The sequence below is a fragment of the Miniopterus natalensis genome, chromosome 22, assembly GCF_054644295.1.
Source record: "Miniopterus natalensis isolate mMinNat1 chromosome 22, mMinNat1.hap1, whole genome shotgun sequence".
NCBI lineage: Eukaryota > Metazoa > Chordata > Mammalia > Chiroptera > Miniopteridae > Miniopterus > Miniopterus natalensis.
In genome coordinates, this window is record NC_142102.1 from 3,446,805 (window position 1) to 3,472,527 (window position 25,723).

Here is a 25,723-nt window from a genome sequence, read left to right on the forward strand (position 1 = left end):
TGGGCCCAGGGAAGTTGCAAAGGAACCACCTGTCCCAGGAGAGGCCGAGCCTGGGGGCTGGGAACGGACCCACTCACTGGCAGAAGGGGGTCCCAGGTCCCTGCTGGCTCAATGCCCAAGCGACACAGAGTGACCTTGGGTTCTCAGAATGCCCTGCTCCTGCACGGTAAAGACACAGTGAGGTAATCAGGTGCTGACACCTAGACATAATGAGTAATTCTGAGTTTAAGAAAATAAGATCAGAAGGCCTTCTGCATAAGAAATTCAGGGAAACAAAGAGCCAGAACAGGTTGGCACAAGAACGGCTTAGCATTAGGATAAGTAACAGCAGGCAAGACCTATCTGTGCGGAGGGAAGTGGATAATACATTCTAAAGTCCCACAGGACAGGGGACACTGTTGGATGAAGTTTCTTGCCCCCACCCACTTGTGCCGAGTGCCTTGGACCCATCTGACTATCCATAGCACCCCCCCCAAACACACACAAAGGCTTGATGGTGGTGACCATGCTGCCAACCAACCACCAACCGGAGAGTTCTAGAAGGGTCTTAAGAATGGATGGTGGAGCTCAGGTGGATGGTGATGGGGGGCCGGCCTGGATTTGGGAAATCCTGGGGGACGAGATTTGGCCGACTCTAGCTACTGTCCAGACTTGGGAAGTTAGGCAGAGGGAAGAGTTAAGCGTGAACTGTGCTTGAGGCCACTGATGGCTCGCTGGAGACAGGGGCATGGATGTGGAGGTCGGGGCTGGGGCAGGACAGGGCTGCTGGCACACTTCCTTTCTGTTTGGTTTCTTAGAGCTTCACTGAAGTGTAACTCACGTACAATAAACCTCGCCCGTTTTCAGTGTGGAGTCCAGTGGTTATTGGTGTGATTACAGAGCTGTGTAGCCATCACCCCAACCTTGTTTTAATGAGCTGTGGAGCCTTCATGGGGATCAGGATGCAGGCCAGGCCTGGGGGAGTGGTCAGGCCTGGGCTGGACTTGACGAGGCCCTGCCTTCGAGGTGATGGGAGCCAGGGTTGATGCAAGAGACAGAGTATAGAGCAGACCTTTAGGCCAACTTGTTGGGGACTGTGTTGACTTAGGGAGTGGAAAGAGAAGGAGGAGCCAAAGACACAGAGAAGTAGAAGGAGGAGCCTGTAGGGCCAGAGTTCATCCTAAGGAAAGGAGGGTCAGTGGGGTGAGACCACTGGCGATGCAAAAGAAGATGGGAGGCCGGGCACCTGCAGCAGTGGAGCAGGGGGGGGCGTTGAACCTCCAAGAGCAGTGCTGGAGGGCGCTGGAGGCAAGCTGAAGACGGGGCCAGGGAGGAAGTGGGCACAATGAAGGGAGACTCCTCTTCTGGTGACCCACCGAAACCAAAGGGGCAGCGCAGAGCGAGATGGACAGGGAGCGGGAGCTGGGGGATTTATAGGAAGCAGGGCACCTCCTCTCCCTCTCCCCTCCCTGGTCACCAGTCCTGCCCGGTTTACCTTCTCCGGCCTGCTCTCTTCTGTCCATTTCTCTCCCTCTCCATCCGGCCTTCTTCCAGGCCCCACCCCATCCAGGTGGGCATCTGTCCACTCTCCACTCTCTCTCCTCCAGTCCATTCTCCACGGTGTCCCATCGAAAAGTGACAAAAATGTCAACCTGCGCTTCACAGCTGCTCCGGGGAAAAGACCCTGGGGAAAAGACCTCCAGCATTTTAGCAGTGCTGCCACCAGACCCCACTGGCCTACTTCCCTGTCAGACCCCTGCCTCTGCCTCCTCTGCCCCATCTGCCCACCACACTCCAGCCCCACTGGTGTCCCCTCAGTCCCAGAAAGTGCCAGGCGCTTCCCTGTCTCTGAGCCATTGGCCATACAGTCCCGCTGCCGGAACAGTATTCTCTCAGCTCTTGCTATGCCTGGCATCTTCTTACCTCAGACTCCCTGCCCACTCTGCTCCATTTACCCCTTTCCTGGCACCTTCCGCTTGCCTTCCCAGCACTTGCCATCCTTTGTAACTCTCCATGTGGGTATATTTTTGCCTCCTGTTTCCTTCCTTTCACTAGGGTATCAGCTTCTGGGAGGCGGGCCCCAGCTCTGTCCTGCTCACTCTGGGATCCCCAGAGCCTAGCGCAGCACCTGCCACTTTGAACGCGTGCGTGAGCCGGGCCACTGATGAAAGGATGGGGGGTCAGCTTCAACCCTTTCACCATCAGGCCGTGAAACCTCAGCCCTGCCTCCTAAGTTTCCATCCACACTGCTTTCCTCTTACAATAAACATGGGCCAAAACATCCTCCCGCCCAGTCTCCCAGGACCTTTGCTGTATTGTCACGTGCCTCTGGTTGGCTGTTTAGGCCACTGGAAGGCCTTGGTTTCCCTTTGACACTCGGGCTGCTCCTCACTGCAGAGCCACACCAAGCTGTGCCCTGCAGTGCACTGAGCCTGGGGCCTGGACGGGGTGCATCTCCTGGGGGCGCGGCCTTACAATCTACTCAAAGCCACCCTGGCCCTGCCTGTGGGTCTCTGCCCAGAGCCCCCAACAACAGGCTTCTTCCCTGTCTTGAGTGGCTTCTCACTGGTTGGACTTCCCCATTTCTGAGGTCTGGAAAGGAAATCAAGTTGTCTCCTCACCCTGCTTTCTGCTCCCTCTGTGGGCTCTGGGGCACGTTGCCCGTCAGTAAATGATGTTTTAGTTGCCCTCTGTTGTTGTTTTGGGGCTGTGAAGCCTGCGCTGTTAACACCAGGTGCTGAAACATTAAGACTTATTATCAGTCGCCATCATCAAAGCAAGGTGGGGTAGGAAGGTTTCAACTAGTCCCAAATTTCCTGAAGGAATTTGGCCTCCCGTCAATTCCCCTCTCCTGGGACTGACACTAACAGAACAACATTCTCACCAGCTGCCCAGCAGCCTGGGGTTTACCCAGTGAGAATCCAGCCCAGGGCCTCTGTCCTGAGCACGAGAAAGGAACCAACATTTCTTGACCAATAACATGTTGGTTGTTCCTCACAATTGCACTGCGGGACTCTAAGAATAGTGTATTTTTTTCTGGAAGCAGAGTTTTAACAACCTAGAAAGCTTAATTAAGCTTCCCGCTGCACTTCTTTTTAATTGAGTTTAGTAGCAGGAGAGTATTTTTAGAATCAAAGTGATTATTCCATGTAGCGGATCCATGTCTGGAGATTCTTAAACTGCTACATGGGGCAAAACGTAGCTAAAGAAATGACTTCACAAGTGTAAAAGTATGACCTGTTGTTTTTGCACACAGGGTCACTGTCAGGTTTATATTTATTCTATTCATTCATTATTTCCACCTTTCTTGCTAAGGACAGGGTGGGGTGGGTTGGGAGGACAGTTTTTAATAACTCGTTGCAGACTTGGCAGGCACTGAAGGTCGTTTTCAATTCCCTCTGGCTTTGCTGGTCTGGGTGAGTTCCCTTCCTAGATTTCGGTCTTACTTGGATTTTTTTTTTTTCTTTTATTGAGAGGAACCAGGATATCACTTTGAGGCCAATGGTTTCCATGTTACTTCAAATAGTAAGAACAACATGAAAAAGTTTTGTTATGAGGAAGCTGCAGGTTTAAAAAGGTTGCAGCCATTGAACCAAATCTGGGAAGAGGTGTCTCAGCATCTCATGGTGACAAAGCACCAGGTGGCGTGTTTTCAAATGAAGGCTCTAGCTAGACTGGCTCCTTAAGACTCTAGTGGAAAACACAAATGGAATGAAACTTTCAGATTTTTCTACCCGGAGAAACATGAACTAACTGAAATTTTTCAGATTTTGCTGGACTGTTTTTGTATACAAGTAGAACCAAGGTGATTTTAACATTGGTAATGTGGAAAATGTTTGAAAATTATGGCAACTACAACTCCTGGGTAAGATCACTAAAATATTTATATACAAATAATGGAAATGCACTAATAAAAACAGAGTTAACCATCTGAAGCAGAACTTATCCACGTTTGCACAAATTATCTACACGTCCCTTTGGCAAAGGGGCTGAGAAGGAACCTGTGAGAAACCTGAGGGTGAGGTGGGGCGGGGCGTGATGAATTCTATTTAAGGAATTTTCCACAACCTCTGAGATGAGTTTGCCAATTCAGATACATCAGTGAGATCCACGCAAAGATATGAGGCTGGGCAGGACTATCCCAAAGGAAGGTGGCGTGTGAAGACAACTCCTGGAGGCACAGGCAAAAATCAAGTCATTTCTTGCTTTCTTTTTGATATTTGTGGTATCAGATGATTCTGCTCTTTATTCTCACATTTCCATATTTACCTTTAGAGCGAGTTGCAGTATTTCTCCATAGCTTTTCCTCTGCCAAACACTGCAAATCTGGGGACCTTTTGTAAAGGCTCACGTACCGTTTCTCCTGAAGCTGTATCTGATCTCATCCACTTAGGGCTTCTCTTCATCTTCCAATACTCAGTTTAGCCTCCTACAGGACAAACAGAGACGTGCTTACTGTCAGTCTAGGTTTCCTAAGTCCCGAACCTCAGCCACCATAGTCATCAGGACGTACTCCAGGGCACCCACCCCCTAGCCTATAGGCAATCTCGGCTGCCTGCCTGGAGGAGAGTGCCTCGTACCAGCAAAATCAGGGCCCTGGGAGTCCTAGTAGGGCTATAGATTGCTAGGGGCAGAGGAGGCCTCCGACACTCCCAGATTCACACAGTTCCTTCCTTACGTTTGGGTTCTCTTGCACCAAGTTGGGTACACACTGTTAAACACAGGTACTGGTAAAATTATGCTCGTTTTTGTTTCAGCGGCGGTATTTTTCATCACCCACCCTCCCCTCATTTCTTCTTACTCTGATCTTACTCTTCATACTTAAGTCTGCAGAGCTCATCGGCCCATTGGATGGGAGCTACGCAAACTCCCCCAACGGGTGCGGCTGGCTCCCGCGCTGCTGACGCAGGCCCTGCTCCGCCCTTGCCCTTCTCTCAGCTCCTTCTGCACTCTGCTTGCTCTAAGGCTGGGTCCCAGGATCTTATTTTTGCAGCGACCCCAGACTACTGTGCTAACTATAAATATTTTGGCTGTGGATCTGCTGTAAGTCAATGCTGTGAATGTAAGATTTAACAGAAGCTTAACTGATCAAATCCCAGCTCATTTTTCGTTGTTGATTTAAAAACATATGCCAAATGGAAATGTTTTGGGGAGGCTTCTTTACTGAAAACTAGCGTGCTAGACGGTTGTGCAAATATAGTACATTTTTAATTAAATCCTACTTCAGAGCTCCAGTCACCGTGAATTTGACAGTAAATAAAAAGGTGAAGTTTTCCAAGATTGATCTTGTTGAAAAGAACTAAATTAATAATGTTTATAAAACTAGTAGCAATATAATACTTGCTTATAAAAGATTTAACCTCCCATCTGCCTTCCCAAATAAATTGGTATTAGACACTGAAATTGCTCATTTTAAATAAATAGAAACAAAAAAAAATCTTTTTGTTTTAAGATATATTTAATTTATTTACAGAAATGTAATACTACAGGGCCAGTGATTATGCATATCTGTATTTATTGATAAGGACTTTCATAATATATTAGGTGAAAGAAGCAGGTTATAAAAATAGTGTGTATACTAAGATGGCATTTAAGTAAATCCACATGTGAATCTGAGGATTCATAGAAAAGAGTGGAAAAATAGACAAATATTCACCAAAAGGTAGAGGGATTCCTGAGATGATAAGCTTTTTCTTTATGTTTTTCTCTAGCCTGCACTGTTGCTTTTATCATTAGAAAAAGGCTATTTCATATGAATTATAAACTCTAAAAAATTATATGGATTGAGAATTCTTGCAGGAAGACTGGGATGAAGGTATATTCCTATAGTAAACTAAAAAGATGAGGTTTCCCCTTTGAGGGTGGTCTGCCAAGGGCTTTTATGCGGGATTGAATCATATAATCAATGTACAGGACACATTAGTTATAGCTCAAAATACAATTTACCTGGATTATTTAAAATAGTAAGATCATATTAATAACATTACAAGTTTTTATATTTTGCTTTTAAAAATTTTTTACCACCCCAAAGAACATAAAAATAAAGAACATATATACCCGAAGAGAGCAAGATATAACCACTGTTTTATATACAATTTAAAATCCCTATATTTTATTTAAAATCTAGCCATAGTTTTGGTCTACTGAATTTGACTGCATAACTACAAAGAAGGTGTAATGGTTTGGCCAATAGATCTAAGAGTTACTTTTATCAGTTTCAGAAAATTATGAAAAGCCTCGAATTAAGGTATATTTGGAATACCTGATAACACAAATATTTAATTATTATGCTGAAAAGATAGGACCTTTAGTAAATAATACCTCCCTGTACATTTTTGTTCTAGGTAAAGAATGGTACCAAACAGAGCTGCAAACTAGGAAAAAAGCCAGTATGACTTCCTAGTACATTACAGAATTTTCCACTTGGTTATATTTTCAAACCCATTAATTTCATGGTGTTTTACTCTCAGTGGGCTTTGGTCCTTGAGGGGACTTCATTCAATGGATGAAGTGAGTTGGACGGCTCACAACTGGGATCTTTAAGTTATTGCACCATTGGCCTGATGCTGGTGTTAACCATTGAGAGCAAACTCTGAAACCAGATGAGCTGTTACCACTGAGTTTCCATCCATTTCCCAGCCACTGACAGCACTACCATGCACAGCTTCTGGAAGGATTACTGGTGCACCCCAAAATAGTTTATTAACAAATATGTAAAGTAAGTTTCACCACTGGCCTTGATTTTAAAATTGAGATATAATCCACGTACCATAAAATTCACTCCTCTAAGGGTGCAATTCAGTGGTTAAGATTCACCAGCAAGTACAACCATCACCACCATCTTAACTCCAGATCATTTTTATCCCCAAAAGAGACTCCATACCCATTAGTGGTCACTACCTCTTTTCTCCAACACCCTCCCCCAGCCCTTGGCAACCGTTAATCTACTTTCTGTTTCTATGGATTTGCTTTTTCTGGACATTTCATATAAGTGGAGTCATACAGCATGAGCTCTCTGTATCTGGCTTTGGTCATAATGTTTTCAAGGTGCATCCATGCTGTAGCATGTGTACTTCTTCCCTTTTATGGCTGGTAATACTCCATCGTGGTTATACCACATTGTATTCATCCAGTGATGGGCACTGAGTTGTTTCTACTTTTTGGCTATTATATGATTTTGGGGAGGGGTGGGTAGATAAGTTTTCAATTCCCTTAGATACCTGGAAGTGGTATTGCTGGGTCATATGGTAACCCTAGGTTTAACCTTTTGAGAAACTGCCAATCTGCTTTTCAAAACCAGCTGAAACAGCATTGTATCGCTCACACATCCCACCAGGAATTGGGTTTCAATTTCTCCATGTCCTTGTCAACGCCTGTTATTGTCCACCTTTTTGTTTATAGTGGGTGTGAAATGGTATCTCACTGTCATTTTGATATGTACCTCCCTGATGACAATGACCTTGAACACCTTTTCATGGGTATGTAAATTATTTTTTCATCACATTTTAGTCTTTTGCCATTATTTTAAAAAATATTCTTTCTGCCTCTTTCTCTTCTCTTATGGGACTCCCATTATGCATATGTTGGTTCACTTGATGGTGTCCCATGACTCTAAGGCTCTATTCATTTTTCTTCATTCTTTTTACTTTCTGTTCCTCAAATTAAATGCCAATTGACTCACATTCAAGTTTGTCGATTCTTTCTTCTGCCTGCTCAAATCTGATGCTGAGCACCTCTCAGGAATTTTGATTTCAGTTTTATTGTATTTCAACTCCAGAATTTAAAATAATTTCTATATTTTAATTAATATTTTCTATTTGGTGATATATCATTTTCATACTTCAATTCTTTGAATATATTTAAAATAGATGATTTAAAGTCATTGTCTACAAAATCCAATGTCTGGACTTCCTCAGGTAGGTTACTGACTTGCTTTTTTCCTCCATGTATGGGACATATTTTTTTGTTTCTTTGAATGTCTATAACTTTTTAGGTAAACTGGATATTTTAAATAATAATGGGATAACTCTGGAAATTAGATTTACTTACCCCCTTGCCAAGGGTTTGATGTAGTTGCTGGTTTTTGTTTGTTTAGTGACTCATCTGAACTAATTCTGTAAAGTCTGTGTTCCTTGTAATGTATAGACACTGATGTCTTGTTCAGATAGTTCTGTGTTGAATTAATAATTGGATAGGGATTTCCTTAATCACCTGAAACCAGTAACTCTCCCAGTCTTTGTTGAGGGTTTTGTGTGCATGTTGGAACACCTTCCCTCAACAAGGAAGTTGACTGCTCTGCCCTATGCTTCACTTTCTGTCTGTGCAAATCCTCAAGGTCAATGTGAGAGCTAATGATGCTCCCAGGTCTTTTCTCATCAGGCATACAACCTTTGGCTTGTGAAAAGCCCTATGCATATGCATGCACATCTAAATTCCCAGAGATGTCAGAGCTTTACTAAGTCCCTATAAATACCTAATTCCTCAGCTTTCCCTTTTAAGCTCTGGGTTAGCCTATTGTTTTCTCTTACAGTTATTCACTGCTTCAGGCAGCCAGAACTGCCTCTGATTTTTTTCCCTCCTAATCAATGTCCCTGTGAAAAAGGCTTTTCACATTTGGCAAACTCGGATCAGGCAAAACAAAGATAGCCTTGCAAGTGAGGTCTTCCAGGGAACCACCAGACAACTCAACTAATGACAATTCGCTGGGAATAAGAATTTGAAAGAGCTCTAACCCCCCATTCACCCCTCCAGTGGCATCTACACTGTTGCTTCTCCCTGGACTGTGGACTGTTGTTTTTAAGAACACAACAGAGCTGGAGAGGGGAAGGAGGGAGTGAAAATAGGGCAAATTAAAATGCCACGAAGCTTACCGTTCTGAGATTCAGCTATTTCTCAAGTAAATAGTCTTTGGATTGCTGCAAGCCTTTGGGTAATTTCGAGATCTAAAAAAAGTTGACTCTGACAATTTTGCCAGTTTTCTCCTTGCTTTTGTGACGGGAAGAATTTTCAGAGGTCCTGACTCCACCATTTTTGCTGGCTTTAAGTAATTAACATCCTTTTATTTTTCTTAACAAAATGAACCTGGTTAAAACAATAAAGCTACCACCATCGACATTTCTAAGCATTCACATGGTTCAAGCTCGACTGTTCTATAAACAGCAGTAGCTATAGGAACAACCAAACTGGATACAGTATGAGTTTTAGAAAATGTCCGCACTCCAAATGAATGTTGCCATCATTTCTCAGTAAGCAGACTCAGAGTTTTAGAAAATCCTTTCAGTATACAAAAAAAGGAGGGAGGGAGGGAGGGAGGGAGGGAGGGAGGGAGGGAGGGAGGGAGGGAGGGGTGAATGAATCTTGGATCATTATAGTCCCTAAATTGCTATAAGACACAAAACTTGATATTTGTTGCCACAGGTAGCAAGGATAACCTGCACTCCACTATAAAGTGAGTGGATAAATAAACCTGGCCAACTTTGCAAGCCTCTTAATTACACAAAGAAATGATCTCCAAATGCTCCACCTTTTGCCCAGCCACTGCTGGTGTAAATGCACATTGTTTATAATGGGTACAGAGAGGATACTTGGATTGTCTTTGTAAAATTTCAAACAAGTTAAAAGTATTACATATCCTTGTCCCAATGAGAATGCCGAGTATCAGGTTAGCACATTTCGTTTTAAGCGATGATTGTAAAGGGTGAAATAGAAAGATGCTGCATTATAGTTACTGTCGTTTAAATGACAGGCAGCAGCCACTTAAGGCCTGACTCACATTTGCGACCGTTCATGCCACATTTTTCACCTGCCAACTTACAGGCACGTAGAGGTTCCGCTAAAACTTCGATTATTCCAAAGGATGAAAGAAGTGTGATATTTTGATGTAGATCTTCAGTACCTATTATACTATGAGCCTTTGAAGGCTGAACAGGCCGAGTCATGAAAGGGACAAGAGGAAGTGAGAACAGTGGAAATGCAGCTGGAACATACGTAACGTTCTGCCTTCCCCGTTCTACGTGGAGAGTCTGCTTTCCGGGCAGCAGGTGGTGTGACTGTGAAAAGATCACACATCTGTCAGTAACTAGGTAGGATTTTTAGCACTGTTAGAGCCTAGCATTACAGATGTAGGGCAGCGAACAAAGTTCCAGAAACCAGATTTTAGACAAGTCTGACATTTTTTTGAAAATAATTTTCCGATCAAGGAAACCTTCTTGGTTCCCTGTTAGAGAAAACACTGTATAATTAAAATATTTAAAAATATAAAAGAATCGCTTCACAGCCACCAGATGAGCATCTGGCAGCAAAGCAACACTAAAATCTGTGTTGCTTTTTAAGAGCGTTTCTTCTGCCAGAGCAGAATTGCACAGACTTCCCATTTATGGCCTTTATGCAGAAGTCCGAGGCTGAATCTGGACCTACTTTTCCTGTCGCTTCTCAGCGGTATCTGGACAAAAGTGTGTTAAGTACATGAGAGATGTGGGGTCACGGAGAAGATAACCTAATACCCCAGCTACTTAAATAAATGTGAACAAGCTGTACCCAGAATCGCCCTGCTAAAAACTGGTAGCAGAAGTAGCTGAAGGCTGTTTTCCACATGTCACACAAATATTTCAGTCACTATAAATTTAATCACAAGCCCAACTAACAAGAAACACCAGAGGTCAGATTTTGTTGTGTTTTCCTCCCTCTTCCTCCTTAGTCAGAAAATGTTTAGATCCAGAAAGAGAAGGATCAGATCTTTGAAAGCCTCAAGTATTCCTCAAAGTCTTCTCACATAAAAAAAATCTTACTGGGGAATCACACATTTCCAAAATTATTTGTCTGTAAGTGGTCTTTCAAAATAAGAGTGTACTTTATTTACAGTCTACGTTTTTATTTTTAAAATCCCTCACAAGTCTTAATATGTTTGCAAAGCTTATGAACTACGTTGCAACTTTACTGAGGGTATGTGCTAGGGCCCTTCGGAAACTTCACAGGGGTCCAACTTCTCTGCCAACTCAGGAACACCCCCACCCCCCTACTATTCAGTACTATCGGGGCCGTGGGGTTTGCTGAAATTTGTTATAAACACGGACAATAACCTCTGGGGAAAGAAAGAGGGAATGAAAAGTATCATCGGGTTATATGTGTTCAAAAGTTCACTTGACAATTTTATCAAGGTATAGTTCTTCAGGGAACTGAAACTAGCTTTCAATTGGAGTTGGGGAGGCACATTAAACTCAACAGTTTGTGTATGAGACACCTGTGTAAAAAGAAAAACACACGAGACAAAGGGTCCTTAATTTGGGGAGGGTATATTCCAACTCGGGGGAAGGGGGGAGGCATTTCAGGTCTGAAGCTCAATCAGGACACTTCCAAGAGTTCTGCGGTCCCCCTCGTTGGACAGGACAGGATGTAAGGGCCGGTTTGGCCTGGCTGGACTCTCCAGTCCCTCTGCTGCACGAACAGTGTGTGACATGCAGGCAACTGCCGTGCCGAGCTGGCAACACTCCTGAGGCTCTTGAGTGTTTATCAACTCAGTAGGTCAAAAGTCTGCAGACACTGGGTGGAGCAGCAGTAAGCCACAAAACTAACGGTTGTCCTCCTGGAAGGGGAAAAAAGGAGAGAAGGACACTGTGAGTTCAAGATTAAAGTCTCAGGATTCTTTCCATTACAGAGAGTCTTTTTCTTTGTTAAAATAAAGGATTAGGTACGGTCAACACAGCACATAGCAGAAATGTAAATTTCCTTTTAAAATGGAGCCCTGGAATCAGGTAAGGAATGTGTGTGCTCATGTTATTAGCACTTTTCAGATGACATAATATCCCTCAGTTAACAGCAAAAGAAAAACAAGCTTTCTTCATGTTACAGTCAGCAGTCTGCTTACCAGAACCAACAATGCAATGATAGAATTTCAAATGCATTATAAAAATCATGTAACAGAAAACCTCACCAATGTAGCTAGAACACACATACACATACACACACACACACCAGAGAGCTTAAAAAACACAATTTAAGGAATCTATCCTACAAATGTAGTCACAGAGATTGGTTCCAGAGGTGATCTCAGAATCTGAATAATAGAGTTTGAGGGTTCCCCTCCCAGCAAAGGCTTTACAAAAGGGGAATTTATAGCACTAAACACATATACTAGAAAAAAATGCTCCAAAATCAATAAACTAAGTTTTCACCAGGAAGTTGGAGAATAAAGAGCAATTTAAGTCCAAAGCAAGTAAAAATCATAGAGCATGTTCTCTGTCCACTATGGAGTCAAACTACAGATCAATAACAGAAAGACCACAGGGAAAGCTCCAAACCTGAAAATTAAACAACACTCTTGGACCTTTTCTAACCCATCGGTCAAATGACCGCTTTCCCATGGGTTAAAGAGGCAGTCTCAAAGGATAAAACCTTACATGAACTGAATGGAAATGAAACTTACAACAAATCAAAAAATTCTGATATCAAGGGAACTATTCCGGGTCTATAAGACTGGTTGAACATTTGAAAACCAATGTCATCCACAATATCAAGAGGCTAACGAAGAAAAATGTATATGGTACTGATGGACTTAGGAAAAGCATTTGACAAAAGACAATATCTATTCATGTGGAAAACTCTCAGCAAACTAGGACTATAAGGGATCCTTTTCAATTTAATAAACAGAATCTACAAAAAGAACTTGCTAACATATTTTATAGTGATGTTTACTTTCACCCCTTTGTTAACATGGGACTGGAGGTTCTAACCACTGTAATAAAGCAAGAAAAAGAAATAAAAGCCATACAGATTAATAAGGAAGAAATAAAACTATTTCTACTTTCAGATGGCATGACATGACTGTCTACACAGAAAATGCCATCTACAAAAACACTCCTAGCCTCTTAAGAAGATTCAGCAAGGTTTCAAGCACATAAGATCAAAATTTTAAAATCAACCATATTTCCATGCATGTGGAAGTTGAAATGAAAAACTATAAGATAATATATAATCACACAAAGAAAGTGAAATACTTGGGTATCAACTTAACATGTAAGGACCCGTATGCTAAAAATGACTAAATGCTGATGAAAGAAAGAAAAGAATACCTAAATAAACAGAGAGACATACTATGTTCATGCACTGGAAGACTCAACATGAGTATGTTAATTCTTTCCAAACTGACCTATAGATTGAACGCAGTTGTTACCAAAATCCAGCACAAGAGTTTTTGGAGAAAAAGATAAGCTTATTATAAAAATTATATGGAAGAGCAGAGGCCCTAGAACAGTTAAAACAATCCTGAAAGAGAAGAATGAAGTGGAGGTATCACTTTACCTGATACATAACTACAGTAATCAAGACAGTTTGGTATCGACTGAGAGACAGACACAGATCAGTGGAATGGAAGAGAGAACACCAGAGAACATCTTCAGGACGTTGGGGTAGGTAAAGATTTCTTAGGACACAAAAAGCACTACCTATAAAATTAAAATGGATAAATCTGGCTTGATCAAAATGAAAACCTTCTGCTTTGCAAATTACACTCATAAGGAAAAGGCAAGCATCACTTTTGAGATTTTAACCTAGATTTTCTTAATTTATATAAATTTTAAGTTATTAGATATTTTGTATTACTTTAATTTTTTAAAAAATATTTTCACTGGTTAGAACTCGAGTTCAGATAATTTGCTATACCAGAATGTATGTATTTGTATACATCACAATTGAAAGAAAACTTTGACACAAAATGATCTTAAATGACAAGTGCATTTTTGAGGATCAGCTAACTAATCTTAACCCTGCTTTTTAAAAAGATAATTATGTGAAGCAAAATCATTCCTAGAAGTGATACATTTCATACCACAGTCATAGAATTTTTAAAAAGGTCTAAGCAATAGAATCCAAATCTATAGACATGTGGGATTTTTACTCACTGAAGCATAATGCCCTTTGGATTGTCATTAACTCCTTATGATGCACGCTCAAGGGGGTAGGGTGGGTAACCTGGAAGAGTGGTATTTGTGCTACAAAGAAATCCCAAGTCTGTGAACTATTTACTTTTGGGAGACTCATATAATAACACATTGTACCTGCATTAATGATCTAAGTTGTCACAAGGATATCACCAAGTCTACTGCCTTCAGAATGGATTTGTGTTGGGTAGGTTCTTTAAAATGCCAGAACTGTGGCACTAGAGATGTGATAGTTTTAGGGGAGATACTTTTTTTAAAAAAATATATCTTTATTGATTTCAGAGAGAGGAAAGGAGAGGGAGAGAGAGAGATAGAAACATTAATGATGAGAGAGTCATTGATCGAGCCCGCAGCCTGGGCCTGTGCCCTGACCGGGAATCGAACCCCGATCGCCTGGATCCTAGGTCGATGCTCAACCGCTGAGCCACGCCCGGCCGGGCAGGGGGACATACTTTGAGCTAAGCAATCAACTGTACAGTTATGAAAGAGATGCTGATAAATTCTACAAAAAACATCAGACATGACATTTGTTGCTTTAGAATCTGAGCATATTTATAGGCAAGGCTGAAGAAAGAGCATTTCAGCTTACTTTTTAAACACAGAAATACCACTATTCTAAAAAAATAAATCATAATCTTGTTGGCGCATATTGGAGCCCACAAAAATCATAAGAAATGTGGTATTTTTATTGCAAATGTGTTTCCTTATTAGAAACAAAAAGCATATCCTTGACTCATACAGGAGTTCAAGCCAAAAGAATATTAATATTTATTAGACAGAGTTGATCAGAGAAAACCACAAGCCTGTGTACATATTAACTATGGGAGAATCATCTAATAACATATTGTATCTGCTTGCTATATTTATGTTAACTCTCTCTCATGGGAAGATTCCGTGTGCAGAACCACAGCCTTAAATATTGCTTACTGGCTTCTCTACTTGATCGGTCCATGCCCTAGAAATTTAGGAGTGAGATATGTTATGAGAAAAGAAGTTTCAGATGGTTTGGTCATAGTTTAAATCCCCAGTACCTAGTACAGAGTTTGGCACATAGCAGATGGTCAATACATAATTGTTGAGTGATACAATGAAGAAACAGTTAAGAACAATTTATATAAGTCTCTTGAAAAATATTTTAAAATATTTAAAAACATTAAAAAAATGTTATAAAGCTATACTAAACAAAACAGCATGGGACTGGCATAAAGACAGATATATAGCCCAATGGAACAAAACAGCCTAAAAATAACACCCCCTCACGCACACACAGTCAACTGATCTTCCACAAGGAAACAAAGAATACAAAATGGAAAAAGGACAGTCTCTTCAACAAATGGTGCAGGGAAAACTGTGTATCCACATGCAAAAAATGAAACAGGACCCTTATCCTACACAAAAAATCAACTCAAAAGGGATAACAGACTTAAGCGTAAGACCTGAAACTATAAAACTAGAAGAAAACATAGGGGAAAATCTTCTTGACATTGGTCATGGCAATGATCTATGCATAGGACACCAAAAGCACAAGCAAAAAAAGCATAAATAGTGAGAGCACATCAAACTAAAACGCTTCTGAACAGCAAAAGGAAAAGGCGACATAGAATGGAAGAAAATGTCTGTCCCGCTGTTATATACTGGAAGTGGAAAACTTGTCCAGTTTTACAGGTTCACAGCTAGAAAGGAGTTCTGCCCATAAAGAATCATACCCAAGTTTTACAAATACCTGATGTAGATACTTAAGATGAGATTTTGAATTTAAGAGTTGATGCTAGAATGGGTTAGGATTTGGGAGGCGTTGGAAAGGGGTGAATTTATTTTGCATGCAAGAAGGACATGAATTTTTGGAAGCCTCCCAAATTCATAAGCTGGAGTCCTAACCCCCAGTACCTCAGAAAGTGACTGCTATGGACTGAACTGTAACCCCCCCCCCCCCCCATTTCATATGTTTAAGCTCTAAACTCCAATGTGATCGTATTTGGAGATGAGATGAGGGCTTTGGGACATAGATTTCCATGAGGCCAGGAGAATGGGGCCCTCATGATGGGATTAGTGCCCTCATAAGAAGAGAAACCAGAGAGCTTGTGCAAGCTCTGTTCACACTCTTTCTGCCATATGAGGAAGCAAGAAAGTCTTCAAACCAGGAAGAGAGCCCTCACCATAACTTGACCATGTGCAGCCCAAATTTGTACTTCCAGCCTTCAGAACTATGAGAAAACCAATTTCTGTTGTTTAAGTCACCCAATCCATAGGATGTTATGGTGCCTGAGCAGAGTGATACATTGACCTTTTTGGAAACAAGATCATTATGGGTATGTAAGTTAGGATGAGATCATTGGAGTGGGCTCTAATGCTGTATCACTGGTGTCCCTATAAAAAGGGGAAATTCTAACACAGAGACAGACATATATAGAGGGAAGGTGATGTGAAGAGAGGAAGAGGGCCAACTACAAGACAAGAAAGAGGCCTGGAACAGATCCTTCCCTCACAGCCTCAGAAGGAACCAATCCTGCCAACATCTTGATTTCTAACTTCTAGCCTTCAGAGCTGTGAGACAATAGATTTCTTTTGTTTAAGTCACCCAGTTTTGTGGTATTTTGTTGAAGTATCTCTAGCAAACTAATACAATACCCCTGAAAAACCTTCAGTAACCTAATTTCAGATTGGGAAATACAGAACTTCTGAGAATCATACATGCATGGAAAAAGCCAAGATACATGTTGTTATAGTGATAAATAATCCTCTAAGTTGGTGCTCTTCATTTTAATAAATGAACAATAGTCCTTGTAAGGATCAAAAGTTATCAATATGCCAATCATTCTTCTCTGCTATAGATATTTGAAGGTTTGGGTATTTATTATTTATGTAAAATTATAGTAACTTCTTTTTATTTCACTCTGTATTAAATTTAGATTGGAACTAACGCTTATATGGGACTTGGTATTTTAGAAGAATATCAAATATGTTCTTTTACAATAATGCCAGATGTTCATATTAATTTAACATTGGCTGAAACAATGTATTATTTTATGACAAGCAATGCAAACTTAACTAAATATATTAGAAAACATAAAAAATAAGATTACCAAGACCTTTTAGAGTTTACGATATTAAAAATACTGATTTTACTTTCAGCAATAAGGTACTGAGATTCTAGTACTCTATCTAGTTTTCAGTTACCAAAAAAGTACTTTAAAGACTATGGTAGAAACTAAAGTCAATGCTTTTAATACAATCTCCATAGCAACATGGGAAGGAGCAAAGTCTGGTGGACCAAATGAAAGCCACAAACTCTCAATTTGAGACCCTAGCATTAACTCACCACAGAGAGCCATGTTTATATCTTGGCATATTATCTCTGCTATAAACACAGGCACTTCTGGCTTTGCTCAACAAAAGGGCATGGGCTAAGTCCTATGTATTTGATACATGCATTTTATTAAACTAATATTATTATATTTATGTTCTGAAACAATATAAGATTATTTGCACTGAGTTTCTGAATACATAAAAGTAACTGGAATATGCAAATACTAAACAAGTTTCCCAAATTTCATATTAAAGTTAACACAGAAATGACTTCATTTGAAGGACCTACTTTACTTTCACAAATTAATTATCATGATAAAAAGGAAGTTTATCTTTTTAAAAGGGTATTTAAAATTTTATTAGCTACTAACAGTGCATCCTGACCATACTGAACTGTTTTCATTTTCTTAATTTGGGTAAGAAAATATCTTCTATAGGAAATTGTGAAATAACAATGCATTAGGGTTTTACTATAGTTTAATGAATTAGTTGATTTTCCTACTATGATATCTTACTAATATAAAGATACTATTACTAATATCAATATTTGCTAATATACACAAAAATTTTTTTTAAAGTCTCAGACTAGATTTGAGTAGTGAGCACACAATGCAATATACAATAGTATATGATAGAATCGTACACTTGAAATTCACATAATCTTATTAACTAATGGCACCCCAATAAATTTAATTAAAAAATTCTGAGTTACAAAAATAGATAATAGTTAACATTTACTTAGTATTTATTACATATCAGGCACCATCCTGGGCTCTTTACATGAATCATCTCACTTAATCCTCACAATGACCTTATTAAATAGATATTATTATGTTCATTTGCTGATGCAAAGGTGAAGCTCAGAGAAGCTAAGTAATTTGCCCAAAGTCTCCCAGTGGAGGGGTCATTATCAGGGCCTGTGCACTTTACTGGTAGGTGCTGCTGCTCCTTGTAGAAGTGCCTATTTCATTTTTAAATTTTATTCATGTTGTACGTAATATTCTCAGACCCTGACTCAGTTCTTCTAACTGTAATTGAAATGGAATTCCACTATATTTGGCAATCTGATCATCTAGGATTAGAAGGAGCGAATTAGAAAGGTTTGGAGGAGGGCTTCTGTCTGCAGGCACAGTAACCCAGGAACCCTTAAAACAACAGATGTTGAAACAGGAACTGAAAGGACAGCAAAATAGGATTACTCAGGGTAAGAAAAAGATAAATGTAGTTTTGGGTGGGAGTGGGTAGAGAGATGGAAAAGGTAACTGTCATTGTTGAACACCTATTATGTGCCAGGAGTTTGTCTTCCTCATCTGCTAAGCCTCCTGACAGCCCTGCCTAGCAGGCTGTTCTGACCCCATTTTGAGGCTCAGAGGGGTTCAGCACCTGCCCACGTTCGCTCTCATTCTAGAAAAATGGTTAAAAGGAAACACCTCTTGGCACTGAATAGAGGTAACAAGTTATCTGGAAAATGTACTAACCCAAAATACCACACTTGAGGGATAAGTAAGATATTATAGTACTCTTTTTTTTTTTTTTTTTTAAACTTTGAAAAATGCAAACTTAGAAAACCTTAAATTTAGAAAAATCTATATGCTGTGGTTGTGCTAATAGGGGATTTTTCATTTGCTGCCCTATTTTTAATTGTCTGGTGCATTTTTTTTTAACTACCAGTATGGGGTTTTTTATTTAGTGAACATTTTTAGCAAATTCAAGGCGTTGTGCCAAGAATCAGAGTGGCAAGAGAATGCCATTTGGAAGGGTTAGCAATTCAAAATGCCCACACACACACAGGTCAGCCACACACTTTCAGTTAGCATGCCCATTGAACAGAAGGGCTGGGCCAGTCCCATTCTATAATAAATATTTTTTTCTTACATTCCTTATTGCCTGAGGACTGTTGTGAACAGGGGAAGGGCAGAAAAACACTCCTGCAAAAAATGAGCTACTCTAAATAATACATGCAATAAAACTGCTCTGTATACGAGCAAAAAAGTAATAAAGGGGAGACCAGTTTTCTTACGATGCTGAAAATGTGCACATCTCCTTGTGTTGTATCTCAGGAAGCCCTCTGTGCCTCGATATAGCTGCTGACTGCACAATACTTTCATGCATGTCGCTCACCCCTCCCTGAACGCCCACCCCTCGCCCAGGTATAAGCCCTGGTGCCAACTCAGGTATTATTACCCCTGGTGCAGCCCCGCCATCGGCGTCTCCCTCAAGGGAAAGAGCTTGGGGTAGACAATCGTAAACATGGGCTCACTACACCGGTGACAGTGCCCCAAGGGGCAGTGCAGCAGCTCCAGGAGACTTCTGGGTAACGAGATGGGCGACAGAAAGTTCAAATCTGGAACACAAGGGAAAATCATGCATGAGTAAAAAAATCAGATTTTTAAAAAAATTATTATTTTTAAATTTTTGTTCAAAATATCACAGATGTCCCTTTTTCTCCCCAATGACCCATTATAGTACTACGCTTTTAAAAATATTTCTCTTTGTTACCAAGTCAGTTCGGTTAGTTAAAAGTACTGTATGTTGAAAATTCTTTTATCTGCGAGGCACGGAATAAAAATGTAACATTATTTAAAAATGAAAGATGTTTTTACATTCTTGATACCGAGAGAAACCCTAAATCTACTCTTTTAAGAGCAACCAGAAGCTGTCTTAAGGTAGAGGCAAGGAAAGGACAAGACCAAATATTCTTTGACAAAAAGGATCAAAAAGGCCTGATTTTACCAGAGAAGCTGTATAAGCTTCTACAAGAGACAGAGAATTAAACGGACTGGACTGAAGGTTAAAATGAACTTTCATTAAGTTCTTCCGAAACCTGCTGGGCACTGAGAACCAATCAAGCTAAATCATATTTACGGAAAAGAATGAAAGAAGGAAAACAAGAAAATTAAGACGAAAACTAATGAAGCCAAGCTCTTCCTTCCCTCCTTCCCACGAGCTGCCATTAATCAAACAGGGCGCTCCCCGCTCCGCTCAGCCAGAGCTGCACAAAAGAAACAGAAACGTGTGAAGCCAAACACCGCAGGAAGCCAAACACCGCAGGGCCCGCCAGCTGGAGCCCAGACGCACCTGGGTGGCTACCGACTTCAGGTGACACCCAGTGCAGGCGGAAAGGGCCGTAAGGAGACGGACCCTCAACGTCCTCGCCTCATCTTGGAAGGGAAATACAAATGACCTTGTCATCTTTCCCATACCTGTCCAGGCTTATCAATAACTATTTAGAAAAATGAAATTTACTCCTAGGTGAATAATTACAATTTTTGTTTAGTTTTAAAAAAACAGCTTGATTTCGTACTAGCTATTCCTGGAAGATGAATGTTAGGTGTTTTTTTTTTAATGGACTTTCTGTTTTAAAGCAAGTAAAACATTTAGCAGTTTTAAAAATACTTGAGTCCTGGCCAGTGTGGCTCAGTTGGCTGGAGCATCAGCCTACACACCAGATGGGTCACGGGTTCGATTCCTGGTCAGGGCACATACCCCGGTTACGGGTTCAATCCCTAGTCAATCCCATACAGAAGGTGACTGATCGATGGTCTCTCTCTCATATCTCTCTCTGTCTCTCTTCCTTCCTCACTCTCTAAAATAAAAAAATAGTAATAAAAATACTTGAAATGTATTTTTCTTGTCTTTTTCTTTTAAAAAAAAATTACTGATTGATTGATTTTAGAAAGAGAGGGAGGTAGGGAGAGCAAGAGACATGGATTTGCTGCTCCCCTCATTTATGCGTCATTAGTTGCTTCTTGTATGTGCCCTGACCGGGGATCAAACTCACAACCTTGGGGTATCAGGGAGACGCTCTATCCACCTGAGCTGCCCAGCCAGGGCTAATACTGCCTTTCTTAAAGCATCTCAGATATCCACTCCACACCTATGACACCTACGCACTGCCAAGTCCTTTCCAAACCAAGAGCTGGCATGCTGTGGTAATCCTGCAGCAACACTGAAGGCAGTTTCCTGGTATTTCTGCCCCCTTATATTTATATATATATATATATATATATATATATATATATATTTCTCAGATATGAGGAGGTTGTAAGGCAAAAATGTGCCCTTCTGGGAGAGGTACCCAACTGTGCCTTAAGGATAAGATCTTTGAGAATTTTTTCCTACTGAAGAAAGTGCCCCTGCCAGGCTTCTTCATCCACCTAATATACATCCCCAAACATCGGTTTCCTTTATGAAAACCACAGGGTTTAGTTTAACTTTTAACCTCTGTCCTTTGTGACTGAAGACCGTGTTTGAATGAATGCTCCTCTGTCTACCGGGAGTGCTGAGGGGATCAGTGTTGATAAAATAGTAAAGCTTTTTTTGTTATAAAAAAAGGACCATTGCACAACAATGTGAATGTACTTAATGTCACTGAGCTGAACACTTAAAAATGAATGCAATGGTCAATTTTATGTTGTGCATATTTTACCACAATAAAAAAAAAAAAAAACCACCACCAAAACAGGCCACATGAAACGCAGTTCCTGCGTTCACTAAGAGCAGAACAAAAAGAGTCGCGTGTACCTTTCAGAAAACTGTGGCAGGCGTGGTGCAGCCTCCGCATGGCCAGCTCCTGCAGAGGCAGGATGTGGTCCTTCTCCGTCCCTATGGCCTTCACCTCGGCGGGGAGGAAGACGGTCAGTTGCCCTGATGAAAAGGAAAGCAGCTTCACCTCGGAAACTTGGATGGGAGCACCGCAGCTGCAGAAAGACACGCATTCACAGTCGGATTAGCGGAAAGGAAAAGACTACGTGTGCCAATAAAAATGTGTTAATCAAAATATACGTTTAAAATGTTAAGACGCTGCTGAATTGCTAGGATTCTTTTCAAAGTGAACAGATGCTCTCCCAGGTTCCTTAATAAAACCTGGCACTGCAATCTAAATTCAACAGTTGAAACTGAACGAAATCATTGCTGAGGTCCAGTTACTTCCAGTAAGGACAAACTTATTTTTTTTAATCCTCACCAAGGCTATTTTTTCCTTTGCTTTTCAGAGAGAGTGGAAGGGAGAGAGAGAGGGAGAGAAACACTGATGTGAGAGAGACACATTGATTGGCTGCCTCCTGCATGCGCTCTGGCCTGGCTGGGGATCGAGCCTGCAACCGAGGTACGTGCCCTTGGCCAGAATCGAACCCGGGACCCTTTAGTCCGCAGGCCGACACTCTAACCACCGAGCCAAACCGGCCAGGGCTCAGGACAAACTTTGAAGGAACTTTCCTTCACAGGATCGACACAATTTGTTTTGTGAGTTCTATTTACCCTCATTTTATGACTCTCTTCGTGTTCATGTTTATTGAAATTTTCAAAATTAAAAGGAAAAAGAATACTTTGTTAAGTTGGTTAAATAGAATTTTTTTGGTGTGGAAAAATACCCTACAAAGCAAAGAGGTTTTCTAAATGGTAGAAGATAACTTTATTGGATCCTTTCATAAGCTTGTGGTGAAAATATTCTTGGCCAAGCCCACTGACTGGCCTCGCCACACCCTCGTCCCTGCAGCTGCCACAGGGCTAGCAGAGCTCAGGAGTCTGACCTCAGCCCCGTCCTGTCTGAGACATGGGGTCACCTGGAAGTCTTCACAAGTTTCTCCTCTAATGACAAACTGGTGCCAACAAACCTTGGCTCTCCAGACATAACGTGGGATGATCTCTCCAACCTCAGCAAGAAGCAGGCAGCAAAGGAGAGGGGCACGGGGCTGAGAAGAAGCCCTTGGCTCGTTTGTTCGTTACCAAGTTCCTTCTTTCGCTCCTTCCTTCCACTAGAAAATGTTTCCAGAGTACCTTGTCTATACCAGTGACTCAAGATACTTAAATTAAAAACAAAACAAAACACACACACACACACAACAAAAGACCCCCTTTCCTTGGAAAATGTATTAATTACAATATAATTGTTCTAATGTTGGGTCAGAGAAGATCGAGTGACTGATCCTGTCCAGGGAATTAAGGAAGATTTAAAGATTTTACAGAGGAGATAATATCTGATCTAGAGCCCATCTGATTTCAATCATCAGACTTTTCTCCACTCAGCTCAAGAGAAAGAAGCTCAGGACCCCTCTAACAGGCAAAACTCGTATCCCAAAGGGAACGGCCACTCTAAATTCTCACATTATAGTTTAGTTCTGCCTTTTTCAACAGCATGAAGTCTTCTTTGTCTGGGTCCTTTCTGCCAACGTTCTATTTCTGGGACTCAGCCATGTGGCTGTATGGACCCTGCTTTACTCATTTTCATTGCTATGAAGCACTTGATAACCATTTGGCCTGTTTTCCAGTGTGGGGCTATTATGAACATTTTTGTGTACATTATTTGATACATATGAGCATAAAATTCCATTAGCTACATACACAGGATCAGAATTGGGCTTATTATAGTGGGTTGAGACAGACGATAAAGAGATGCACATATAAAAAGAGTGACAGGGCAGTGAGGTCTGTATGCTACTTCAGATATAGTCAAAGGAAGTTCTTCTGAGGAGGTGACATCTGAGCAGGGACCTGATGAAGAGAAGAGGTAACTGAGAGAACAGAAACTAAGTCACAGGCTGGTAGGTGCCTTACACTGAAAATAAGGAACTCAGAGCTCAGGTGTCATCACTGGTTTGTCTCACAATGCATGCTTGTACAACTTTAGTTTTTAAATTCTTCATAAAGGAATGTCTCCTGTGAGTTCAATAAAATTCACTGCAGGACAGATTTTTAAAAAAGCAAAGCAACTAGAATAGTCAAACAGTTTTCAAAAAAAATTGGAGGACTAATACCACCTCATTTTAAGACTTACTGTAAAACCATGGTAATCAGCACAATGTGGTACTGGTGTCAGAACTGACAAAAAGATCAATGGAGCAGATACGGTATCCAGAAACAGACCCACATACATATGTACAACTAATTTTCAACAAAAGTACAAAGGCAATAGAGTGGAGAAAAGATAGTATTTTTAACCAAGGGTGTCAGAACAACTGTATATCCACATGCAAAAAAAAAAGGATCTTCAACTATACCTTATACCATATACAAAAACTAACTGAAAATAAATCACAGGCCTAAATGTAAAACTAAACCCTTAAAAATCCTAGAAGAGAACAGATGAGTATTTCTGGGGGTTATAGAGCTATTACCCTTATGAACCATTTGTGACGATGATGAAATGAATCTAAATTTTACTTTATAATTATTGCTTCTTTCCTAATATGGAGAAAATGAAGATGAGAGGATCATATCCAAAATCCTATTATACCATGTGGCCACCAAGTCCGGAAACAGGCGAAAACATAACAAGTGATTCTTTTGATGATGTACTACAATGCGTGGTGTGATGCTTAGATTTTCATATAAACTTGGCAAGGCCACGGTACTCTGATATTTGGTCAAACAACAGTCTAGATGTTGCTGTGAAGGTATTTCTTGAAATGAGATTAACACTTAAATCAGGAGACTTTAAGCCTCATCCAATCAGTTGAAGGCCTTAGAGAAAAAGACTGAGGTCCCTCGAGGAAGAGGGAAATCTGTCTCCAGAGTGTCTTCAGACTCGAGCTGCCACATCGGTTCTTCCCTGGGTCTCCGCCTGCCTATAGCTTTCAGACTTACCAGCCCTCACAATCACATAAGCCAATTCCTTAAAATAAATCAATCTCCCTCTCCCTCTCCCTCTCCATCCCCTCCCCTCATTCTATCGGTTCTGTTGTTATGGAGAACACATGGTAAAATATTATTTGTTTCCAAACTTTATAGCCACACTGTAGTATGAGAACCCTGAGCACAACCATAAAACAATGAAAATGTATGGTGTGAAAGGCAAGGAAATCATTCGTGAATATTTCATACTGTAGTTACCTTAACAGCTGCTGCTTAACCCAACCGTGGGTGAACTCTACATGGATGCTGCCTGAAGAATTTAACAATACAGAGTAACAAATCAAGGTCTGGAAAACTGAAAACCAGATTTTCCTAATGCTTCCCTGGTCTCCAATAATTAAAAAGACAGGGGTCTGACTGAAACGACGAAAACGGCTCACGTTAACAAGTAAGTGGATTCTCATTTTGTATAAGGTCTAATTTCCCTTTGACAATTCTCTTAGCAGAAGTTCCTACTCTTTGCCACTGGATATAAAGAGCTAATTAAATCCATTTTAGGATCCATCTATTAAATGCCTTCTCTGCCTAATAGGAGAGAAGAGAGCAGCTATACAGAATATGGGCTGCAAGGGAGGGACTCGCAGGACCTAGGGGCCTTTCTGCTGCCATGGCTTTCACATCGGCTTTATCTCAGACCCCTGGTCTACTCCTTCCCTTCCCTGGCCCAAAGCAGCCCCCCCTCTGACTCAGAATGGGGAAATCCCTTTGCATATACACAACAGATAAAACAGATAAAAGAAGGGGGCCCTTAATTCTGTTGTCAAGGCTTCAGTAGTCATCACCTATTAGAAGTCTAAATATGTTTTGCCATAAAACATTGTTTAAGTGGTTGTGAAATGGGTTCTATGATTTAAAAAAAAAATGTTTTTATT

General features: G+C 40.9%; 1 protein-coding gene across 2 annotated transcripts in view; it reads right to left on the reverse strand.

The window, feature by feature from the left end:
- Positions 1 to 11,253: 11,253 nt before the first annotated feature.
- Positions 11,254 to 25,723, reverse strand: part of LRRC28 (leucine rich repeat containing 28) — a 58,077-nt gene continuing 43,607 nt past the window's right edge. For both annotated transcript variants that reach the window (XM_087829194.1, XM_087829193.1), the window contains 3 exons: positions 21,744 to 21,919; positions 19,404 to 19,563; positions 11,254 to 11,560 (listed from right to left, as the gene is read on the reverse strand). In XM_087829194.1, the coding sequence (XP_087685320.1) occupies positions 11,488 to 11,560; positions 19,404 to 19,563; positions 21,744 to 21,919 (409 nt within the window). In that variant the 3' untranslated portion in view covers positions 11,254 to 11,487. The remainder of the gene's footprint in view (positions 11,561 to 19,403; positions 19,564 to 21,743; positions 21,920 to 25,723) is intronic.